This window comes from Chaetodon trifascialis, chromosome 19, assembly GCF_039877785.1.
Source record: "Chaetodon trifascialis isolate fChaTrf1 chromosome 19, fChaTrf1.hap1, whole genome shotgun sequence".
Lineage (NCBI taxonomy): Eukaryota > Metazoa > Chordata > Actinopteri > Chaetodontiformes > Chaetodontidae > Chaetodon > Chaetodon trifascialis.
In genome coordinates, this window is record NC_092074.1 from 11,401,038 (window position 1) to 11,412,345 (window position 11,308).

General features: G+C 42.7%; 1 protein-coding gene across 2 annotated transcripts in view; it reads left to right on the forward strand.

Annotated features, from left to right (window-relative positions):
* LOC139347701 (low density lipoprotein receptor adapter protein 1) overlaps positions 1-11,069 on the forward strand; it is a 44,598-nt gene extending 33,529 nt beyond the window's left edge. The window contains exons 7-11 of one of the 2 annotated variants that reach the window (XR_011603347.1): positions 2,021-2,148; positions 2,941-2,975; positions 7,418-7,446; positions 8,217-10,721; positions 10,918-11,069. Coding sequence is in view for 1 of the 2 variants with exons in the window: in XM_070987446.1 (XP_070843547.1) it covers positions 2,021-2,148; positions 2,941-2,975; positions 8,217-8,322 (269 nt within the window). In the remaining variant the exon portion in view is untranslated. Of the gene's footprint in view, positions 1-2,020; positions 2,149-2,940; positions 2,976-7,417; positions 7,447-8,216; positions 10,722-10,917 lie in introns of those variants that run through there. The other variant, XM_070987446.1, reaches the window with a different exon arrangement.
* Positions 11,070-11,308: the final 239 nt, after the last annotated feature.

Genomic DNA, 11,308 nt, shown 5'->3' on the forward strand with positions numbered 1-11,308 from the left:
CAAACATCTAGCCTGACTCAATCTGAAATTTAAAATATCCATCCATCCTACCAGCAGCTCTAAAGCTCACTAATTACCATGTCATATTGTTTAATCCATACAGCAGAGTGACATGTTTTACAGGCTTACTGCGCGCTGCCAAGAAACAGCCTGGCATGTGAAGCCACAATGTGCCGTTTCTACGCTTCAGTCTTTATTTACTGTACAGACAAGACAGACAGTGGTATCAAACTTCTCATCTAATGCGCACCAGGAAGTGAGTGTATTCCTTTAAACTCTTAGTAAATAGATGGGAAGGAATGCACATGCAGCAGTGCAGTAGAAAACCCATCACCACAATAGTTCATTTTAGTATTTTAGAAGATGAAGAACAGAGATGAATTTGTATGCAGCACGTGTTTCGTTTTATTAAACCACACATCACACTCAATAGACACTAGATAAGCGTCTTTATTCTGCTAGCTAATGTGGCACATGGCTAGCAAACACTGCGCAAATAGCTGCTGTTTGACTGCTGCGCAGGTTAAGAGCACCTGCCCACACTCTGGTTATTTGTAAAATTTGCATAATTTGAAAATCCTGCTTTTTCCTCAAAATATACTGGACACTCAAAAACTTACTGCAGTGTGTACAGGCACAGCTTCACTCACGAGAAACTCACGTCAGTACAGGACTTATTTATCAGCCACAGAGGATCCTTAAAACACACTTGTTTTTTCTCCCTTCTGTAAGATTATCAGCTTAACCCTGTGATGCGTTGTCCAACAAAAGGCATTCGTTTGTGTAGCTGTCAAACACGCCTGAAACTGATCACCAAAGATTGATAACAGGAATGTTCACACATTCATGTAGCAGCTCTAAAGTGTGGGATAATGTGAGGTGTCTGACTTGAAAGCGAGGGTTTTCTTCCTCACGTGTTCTGTGGAGAACGCTCCTTCACCCTCCAGCACTTTACAACATATAAAATCCACGGCACTTATCATATGATGAGCTGACAGCTGACACACTGACCTCACCTGGTGATAATGGACATTTTGCACACATTACTTTGGTGGTGTGTGCAGTTTAAGGTCCAAAAACAGCTTCACATTGAACTCCCCACAACATTCAGGTCATTCAGGACTCGTGCTGTACTTCCAGCAGGACGAGGACAAAGATTATGCAGTCCCAATTTTGTATAAAAGGCTGGAGAGAAAGAAACTGTCACTGATGAGATTACAATGATGTGATTAGTCCGAAAAAATGACAGCTGCAGTCACTGAAATGAGACAGTAATTAGATGGAGATTTAGAGTACTTGCACCCTTACTGGACCCAACAGTTTCCAGTCAATACGATTAGTAAATGCTACTGTAGTCAGCTGCATAATGACTTTATAATGACCTTCTAGACAACAGTGAGACTTTTGTAGATTGGTGCTGCTCCCTCTCATGCACGACTTTAACTGACGTCAATCACTCCTCACGCAAAGGTATACTAAGGACAGATCACCTAATTATACTCCACTCATTAGTCAGTGAGGGGAGCAGCAGATTTGAAGCGCTTTCCAATGGGCGTGACATTTATAGGTCAAAATGTTTTCCGCTCCTCGGGGGGTCAGAGGGTCTGCAAAATGAGACTTCATCATCCATTCGGTTTGTGGTTAGTTAAGAACCGGCTTTTCCAGCTTCTTTCAATTAAAATGTGCTCCGCTTCCAGCAGTAGTGGCCCGAGGACAGAGAGAAAATGTGATGTGAAAGCCTGGAGGATCTCAGGAGGAGCTCGGGCGCAGACAGACGTATGAAAGTTTCGCAGAGATGATTTAAATTCCGCCTGTTGCAGAGAAAGCTGCTGGTGCCACAGGCTGCAGTTCATGTTTCACGTCTGTGCTCCGGAGTTAGAGAGACAAGAACACTGACTCGACGTGCCCCTTCCTTTTCCTCTTCTCTGTCTCACCTCCTGTGCCCTCCTTGTTTACTTCTCTCCGCTCTTCCTCCTCATTTCCCTGTCGACGTCTTGTCCACACCTGCCACCCCCCTCAGATCCGGAGGCACACAAGCCCGTTGAGGTGGAGGAGAAGCTCCGGAGGCCCTTCTTCTCTGCCTCGCTCAGCTCGCCCTCACCTCGCAGTAACCCCACTCGACGGCGACCCATCAAGCATGATTCTTGGGTAGGTCACACCCTCTGCCTCCAAACTGCTGATTGCTCTGATTGTGCTAAAAATAATGGCTATATCAGTTTTGTGATTAGGTGGCACATGATCGGCTGTATGTTTTAGGGATGCACTGAGCCAGTCTTAACCCTTGTCAAGGGTGGTGTTCACTTGCAGTTTCTTAACACTAGGTGTCGCCATGTTCATTAGAATATCTCTCCTCCAGACTGATCTCACACAGATTCATCATTGTACATATTTTCTCTGGATTAGGGAAGGATTTCTCCCTCGTTGGGAGAAATGATGCGTTAATGGAGTCAGATTTCATCAGCTAGTCCAACATTTAATGCTCTCTTCCTGTTGAATCAGATGTGTAGTGTGTAATCCTTCCACTTTTGCTTCAGATCAGGTTAAATGTAATATGGTTTTCAGTGTCGATTGCACAGAATGATACTGATTTTAGCATATCTCATAAATGAAAACAATTCAAGGTGATTGAAATTGGTTGGATCACCTGCTTTCCCAAAAACTAGTGCAGAGAAAGAGTAACACTGCATGGTATTACTTATCCATACGTTTCCATACTTAAGTCATGCAGTATTGCCAGAGGAAGCACCCATGAAACATGTGTGTCGTGCTGATTTTGAATCTTTAGCTCAGTAATTCATTTGTGTGTCATTTCGATAAAATAAGTTATGACAGGCAGCTGACTCAGTGAAGAGGCACAGGAGCTGAAAGCACAGAAGCAGCGGGATAGTAATATGAAGTAATTTATGTGTATATTGATTCATATTGTTTATGTCCCACCAGGATGTGGAGGATGGACTCGATGATGCGTTCTCAAGGTAACCTTTGCATGTGACTGCAAGTCTGCTGAACACTGGGGATCCTTCTTTAATTTATGAAAGGAGATGGGACAGAGAAACTAATTTATGAAACCAGTTTTACGTTGGTCCTTTTGAATACTGTCAAGCAAAATTTAGAGGATGACAGCTGAACAGAGGGTGATAGTCAGCTGTCAGACTCTTTGAGATAAGAAAACCTTCATTTGACACATTGATTGACGCAGATTTTTACTGGAATTCACACACATGCACGGACAGGCAGGATGATGCAATAATCTCCTTTACGCAGGTAACTCCATGCAGAAAGATGACATTACCTCCATGCCAATGACCTGGTGTAGAGAGGACAAGTGTCTCAAGGCAGGGCCGTGTCGACTGTGTGTACTCACTAACTGGTGTGGTGTTAAAAGTGATCACGTCTATTAGAGATTTAGAAAGCAAGCACTAAGTTGGCCTGGAGTGCTCCCCTCTAACCTAACACAACAAATGACTGTTAATGTGGGTGTTGCAAAGCGCGGGTGTCTTATTAAACCTGAGCTGAATGAAACGAGACAGCTTTAGAGTCAAGCAGCTGTCAGCTCTAATTAAAGCAAAATAAATGGCCATTTGAAGAAGTTGGATGTGACTTGATCCAATACCTTGTGCAACACTAGGGTTATATTGGAGTACTTAAATAAAATAGGCTAGTTTTCACTCCTAAAACCCAATAATTATTTGTAGTTTTTCAGCCATGGCTTTCCTGAGCTGAAAAGTGATTATATTGTGAATGGGGATTTGGCTGAAAGGTCTAATTAATTCGACTGCAGAGACAGTGAGTGCTTTTAACATGGCAAACATTACAGGAAGGGATATATGAATATTCTGTACGTTTCATAACCAAACAAACAATGAAATACAAACTTCAAAAGAAAAGGAAAAGGCTCCAGGTGTTAGACAGGTACAGGACGTCAAAATTAAAAGGGGATTAAAGTTCTGAGTACGTCGTCTAAAGTCTGCAGCGTACTCCTCCAAGACCAGAATATATGGTACTGTAATCATATGCATTATTCTTCTAGCATTGCCTCCAACGATCAGAATTAGTTGTTCTGTGTCTCCTCTGCAGAGATGTGATGAAAACAAAACTCTGTCTAACTAAGGGAACTTGCAGTCTTGACTGACCTTATGCAACTCCTCCACAGGGAGAACTCCATTATTTTCGCCGTCCTTTTTCTCCTATGTGAAGTGCTTCCTCTGATTTTCTTTTTCAAAAACAGGTGCATGTCTTATATATATAGACTATATTCAGAGTTAGAGGCATATATGAAAATTTTCATTATACCTGCATCTCAAATGAATGTCGTTAGAGATTGTTCTAAAATAGTGCTGCATTTGGAGGAATCTGTAGAAAGCTTGCTGTTTCCTTGCTCATATATTCAATCTGTTGTCCATCAGATAAGTGGAGAATTCACTATCAAAGACACACAAACTTAACCTTTTGGCTATTTCTCCGTGAGATATTGCATGCTTATTAGCTTTGTAATTAAAAATAGGTCCTTGTGCCTCAGATATGTGAGTAATAGAAGTGAATGCACTCACTGGTCTTAAGTGATCACATTCTTGTCTGTTTTTGTCCTTATGACTAAGGGAAATAACTGCCCCTCTCCATGAGGGAGGCATAGTTTAAGACCCAATTATAGAGCTTCATTAATATTGCTGCTAATTTATCCCTCCTCACCTTGTACCATTCGGAAGTGAAGCCAGGGGAGCTGCTGTCAGACGTGTAATAGCCAAATTAATTTCTTCGAGTCACCTCAGCCCTAACAATATTATTTGGGGTTTCTGTAATAGTCGGTAGGTGTATTGAGTGTCACAACTCATCTGTGTGTCCGTCAGCTGCCTGGTTCTGGCTGAGGATGGGAAAATGATAGCTGGCACTGTTGAAGCGTGTTCAGTTTCTGTAGTGACAGGGCTTTTATTTTGTAGGGAGACTTGTCTGCCTGTTACATGTGTAATATGCCACCAGTTTTTAGACAGTTTTAGTGTTCCCAAAACATGAGCCACACCTAAATGACAAATAATGATAATCACTGGTGTTATTTTTGCTTCTTTGGTAAATGACATTCAATTGACTGACTGTAGGCCAAAGACCCATTGCACACATGAAAGCTAACTGTATCAACTGCTGTTGTTTCCTGTATTACAAATGTTAAAATAACTAGCGTTATCAGCATTTGTGGGAGATGCTGAATGAAAAGCCCTGAAATCTAACTCACCATCTGTTGTTTGAACTCGCGCCTGCAGGGCAATGTTTCTCTTATGTCTCTTGAAAACAGCTTCACACTTGACATGATGCAGCAATGCACAAGTGTGAAGTCAATCAGATGAACTGTTGAGAAAAGAGAAGAGCAGACGCACAATAATGATTCAAAAAAAAAAAAAAAAGAATGATTGTATGAAGGATATCACCACATGGGCTCAGGGACACTTCGTAAAACTAGTGTTCGTTAACACTTTGTTTGCAGATGATTGCATTGTGTTTTTCTTTACATTTTACGCAGCGTTTTATTTGGATAGAAACAGAAATGACTATTGCTTATCCTTTCCTGCCAAGACAATGACCACCTCTCCAGACAGCAGCACCGTGACTAAAGCCAGGAAGTGCACTCCACAGTTCATCAGCACTTTATCTCTTGAACTAGGATAACAATGCAACACTATTTATTTCCCCTGAAAGTGTGACAGTCTGTGAAATTGTCATTTCATGGCCGTGAGGTGCCTAGAGAAACAGTGAAATGTGAATCTCACGGGTGAAACGTGAGACTTTGTATGAAAAACTCACACACAGACATGCTCACGACCATGTGAAGACGTGATGGAAGTGACCTTTACTCTGCGCCATCACTGCATACACAGACTCAGGGTTCCTTTTAAGACAATGTGCTTTTACAACAACATCGTGCACTGACTCAAACTCAAAACCCATCAAACATTGTTGGAAAAACAAATGTAGGCCAAACAGTCCTGTGTGTCTGAGAACATTCATTGCTTTTCATTACCTCATGCAACCCACTGATATGTGTGTGCGTGCCCTGCAGTGCTGTCGTAAAGAGAGAGGAGCAGCTCATTAAGCCTTGTTGCCTGCGGCTAATAGATCTGTTGTTGTGTTGGAGCATGAGACGCTTTGGTTAAAACAAATGCGTAAATGAGAGGCAGAGAAGCTGGCTGGGCACAGAGGGAGATCAGAGGACCAAGGCAGATCATCACTGAGGCTGCTCTCGGCAGGGAAGAGGAAGTACTGACCTCAGGTTGTCAAGTGGAGGAAGGTCGAATGCTTAGGGAAGCGTCTAGATCTGACGTCCGAGAACAAATGCTACGGGATTTTGGAGTGTCAGAGCCGACCTCGTCTCTGCAGAGGTCAGCAGGCATGTCAAGCTCTGCTGTGGTGGTGCACGAATGGTCAGGCAGATGTGTCCTGAAACAGGGAAGACTGGATCACGGTGAGCCGTCATGGCCGTCGCACTGCTTCACTGTTACATGTGACTTTGGGAGTGCTTGTAGATCGGCAGAGGAGGGTCGTGGTCTCTGTCTCCGCAGATGTTCAGGGGTGACACAGTTGACTACGGAGCCCCCAGAGGCTCACTGCACTGCAAATAGAACAAACACACATGAGCAGGATTAGAAATGAGTGAGAAAACTACATTCTACATTTTCTCTGGCCTCAGCCGAGAACTGTTCGGTCCTCAACCACTCGGCCTTTTAAGAGCTCTTTGTAGCTTATAAGATAAAATGTTTGAACAGGAGTTAGTATATTATCCTTTAGGTTTAGCGTTTGCAGGCTATCGCTCCTGTCCAGACGACCTCTAGCTAATTTTCTGCTTAGTTTAGCCTCTTTGACAAGAGTGTGTTTAAGACGACATGCAGTCAGTTTGCTGGTCTCTGGGTTGTTGGTTCGCTTTAAACCACTTTATCCCACTTGTGTCTAAGATGAGCACAGCCGAACCAACTTCAGCAGAATCATTTTTAATTAACTGTATCAGTGAAGGTCAGAGTTTAAGCTTCTGTAGAAATGTAATTGTTGAAATAGCAGATAGCCATTCAAGTGGAGGCTCAGTGCTTACAATCACGGCAGCTGCTGCTGACAGCTGTTGACATTAATTTTACTTCAAATGGGTTTAATTAAATGGTTTAATTTGTGTTTAAAATGTCTTAAATGAATGCTGACCTTGGAGTTAAAATGACTATTATGTAACTGCTGCCTTGCTACCAAGGCTCTTGAATGATTTAATCTTATCTAAATGTGAGGAGTTCTTTCTTTTTTTAAATTTTAAGCTTCTTTGAGTGTTTTTCTTTCATGCATGATGGAGCAGGAGCAGCACAAGTCATTCACAGTGTTTTTACAAATCTGAACCTTCCCGATTGATTCACATAGTGATGATCTCCACTGTCTTCTACCTGACATGCAGCAATCTGGAAGTTGAGGAGATGGACACTGGTAAGTGATGTGACCAGCTTGCTTTTTACATGTGTGCTGCTGCTTACATTCAGAATCCCACCATTCCATTTTTGCACTGTCCAGACAAATCATCTAAATCCTTGGACCGTTTTGCAATGAGCTGTCTCAGGAATCTGTCCACATCTGCTCATTTAAGACTCCACCTGTGCATAGAAAGCCACATTTAAGTTATTTAGCTTGTTGAACACATCTAAATATAAACCAGACCAGATACTGCAGCTGTAGCTGCAAACTTCAACTATTGATAAGCTGTTTTTAGGGGTGTGAGTTATGGGGGTTCAGTTAGGACTACATTATTTCTTAAAATGTCTTTGTTATCTTGTCTTCTTAAATAACATATAGAGACAATTGTCATTTTTTACATTTTCTGGGTTTTTTTTGTTGAGAAAATGATTTGAATCCTTACCTTCGCTCAGCATTTTTTTTCTAAAAAGGTGTATTTAAATTGTGTATTCAGTCTGAAGGTCCTTCAGCTCACCAGCTTTTATCATGGCTTGCCTTTATTCAGTGAACTGCACATCATAGACATGATAGTCTTTCTTCTTGTCAGGAGGACGTTGGTTGCATTTCACTTTGTACATTCATCCTCACATTCGTTCAGTCATCCTCTGCGTGTCCTTGCTACATTTTATCCTTCTCCTCTTTCACTTGTAAACATTTGCGTGTCCTGTGAGCCCTTTGGCGAATAGTTACTCACTGCCTCTGACTTCTGTAGCAATATTACATTCCTCTCTCTCTGTCTCTGTCAGACTGGCCGAGTCCCGCTCCGAACCCGTCTCTGACGATGCAACTCTGAGTCCTCATCGGGTCTCCAAGGAGAGTCTGTTGTATATCTGCAACAATGAGTTTGAATAGGCCGGTCGCTGCCCCACTTACGGCACCACAGAAATTAGACAGAAATCATACCACAGGCCCCAAGACCAACAAAAACCGCAAAACAGCATTCATCACCGGAACAGACGGCAAAGTGTATCATGCTTCTTGGCGCACAAGCTGAATGAGGAAGGCTGTTTGATATTCTGCGGCTGCAGCAGAGGAGCCAGAATGAATACCCTGATATTATAAACTGCTATTTTTGTGAATGCCCGCCAGTCAACACACACTCCACTCAGTGTAAACAGCCATCTCAGGCGTCTCCTGCCGTATTCAAATTACCACAAACTCCCAGATGAAAGACCGCGCACACAGCGTGCAGCACAGCACATAAAGGCAAGCAAGAGTGACACATTCCTCCTCACAGAGGCTCCTGCAGAAGGTCAGAGGACGAATCCTTCTTTTAATCTGAATTTGTAAAAAGAAAAGAAAAAACGTACAGATGTAAATTCTGATGAAGATTTTCTCAGCATCAAGAAGTCTGGAAATGTGTATATAAGGCTCTCTGATCTTGGTGTTTGCTTGATGGAGCTCCAGCAGCCACTGGAAGAAGTCCAGTGTTAGATGTTATAAATACGGAAGAAATATTCAGTCACGATATTGGATGAATTATAGTTTGAAACAGCATGTGATACAGTAGATGTGCCGACATACTGTACCCATGTGTCATCTTTTTGCTGATTGCAACATAAATGTGAAAAAAAAGGCCTGAATCAACATTGGAAAGCAAAGAAATGTTTCTGAACGAGGCATACAAGTAACATTTACAGTGTGATACAGTGTATACATTTCATTACCAACAAGTCAAACAAGCTTTTATAGCCAACACAAGGACTGCTTACTTTGTGTGCACAAAACTTGAAACCACATCTCTTGGCCTGCTTCAGCAGTGTTTTCCATTTTTCATTCGTTTGTCATCAGCGGTGTCGTCGTGGGTGCCATATGTCCGTGAGCATGCGATGCCAACGTGTGTTCATGCACGCCAGAATATCTTAAAATGTCTGTTTTCCTTTGGTTTGTGGAAGATTTAGGTGCATGTATTCGGCAGGGGGGTTTGGGGGTTCTCCCCCAAGAAAGTTTTTCACTATAAAATATCCAATTTCACATAATTTACTTTTACTGTGTTCAAAAAAATTGGCAAAGCTAGAGCAGATAATGAACAACACCCGAAAAGCTGAAAGACTAAAGTTGCTTAAAAAGTCCACAGGGGACCATTTGCACCCATTAGATCTGGTGGGAAAAAAAGAAAAAGACATTTAGTAGGTGTTGATGGGCTCCACATCGATTTTACATTCATTCAGCTCAGGTGCTGCTGGCCAAAATGGCTTGGATGCTGTGCCACCAGTAGGTACCACTGACGGCTAAGTCAAGTCATTAACTGTACTTCCTATAGATTTAGTAGCCAAAGTTGTGCTGTTAGTCTTCCCTGCTCAGCTCAGCACAGTGGAGATGTTTGTTCGGGCTAACCCCGCTCACTTTTCCAGTGGTTGGGAAACATCAGACGAGGCTTTTCTTGGTCTTGAGAGGCTGCAGCGTTTATTAACAGACGCACTGTAACCTGCACTGTACCTTTACCGCCGGGCTGACAGCTTAACTAACTGCTAACCTTTTCCTCTGCTCCGCTTCCATCCGTCACTTTTCTGCCACCAGCTCTCCCACACTCCCTCAATCACCTCACTGACCTCCTCTTATAACAGTACCTTTCACGGAGATGTCCTCTGAAGAATAGAGGGAGCAAGCCAACCGTAGGGTGTTATCGCGCTCGCACAGTGTGCAAGTGAAAATCATTAGTAGCCAATTGACATTAATGATTGTGTGAAATGTTGGCAGTGGAGGTCATAATTCTGCAGTGTGCCGCTGCAGAAAGGATACAGCAGAAACACTCAGATGGACCCGTTTTGTTATAGAAGAGATGATTGTGTGGATCGGGGGGCTATTTCTAAATTATAGAAATAGATTTAGACAGAATATATGCACCTGTCATCATGTGACCAAACCATCACCATAACAGCTGAGCTGAGGAAGGCCACGAGGTGTCGCTGAAAGCTTTGGGAGGTCAAGAATAAAAGCTGCAACTTTTCATTTAAAGGGGCGCTCCAGTGATGTAGTATCGCACTTTCATAAGGTCTGGGTATTGAGAAAAAAAAGATTGAAGTAATAGAGGCCAAGATATGCTCACCTGTACCCTCTAGTATAGACCAAGCTCTGGAACAGTGTTTCTCAACTCTGGTCCTCGGGCCCCCGTGCCCTGCATGCTTTAGATGTTTCCCTCCTCCACCACACCTGATTCAAATGATCGGCTCATCTGCAGTGGCCTGATAACGAGCCACTAATTTCAATCAGGTGTGTTGGAGCAAGAAACCTCTAAAACATGCAGGGCAGTGGGGCCTGAGGACCAGAGTTGAGAAACACTGCTCTAGAAAGACTGAATCCTACATTTCCCATAATGCAGCTTGTTAGTGTTATTTATTAGTCTACCTGCCACACTTAAAATAAATTAATTTAAAAGAAATCCAACTCTCAGTGAAGGTACCCTGATGACATCACTATGACATCATCATCAGGGTTATTTTCCAGGCTCTGGAGCCACAGAGGATATGATACACCTGTCTTCACTTTCAGGTGGGTTGGCGCTAATCGTGATGAGCAACCTGATCTTAATGTGTAGAATCGATGGAGTGCCCCTTTAAGGTAATCAGATATTCACCAGGTTTTGATGCTCCATTAAATCCATCAAAAAACATGCAAGACAACCTTACTTTTGAGAGAAACGTGGATGATTCAGTAATTAACAATGCTTCGTGTTAACAGCGTCAATGGGAGGTCCATTTTAACACAAAGATTGTTTGTAAAGACACAACAGAAACAGGCTGACGTTCCTGTAACGCTCTCTTTCAGCGCTGTCTTACTTGAACACGGCTCATGTAACCAAAAAGTAGACCACTCGTTGTTGTGCCGTCTGCTCGTT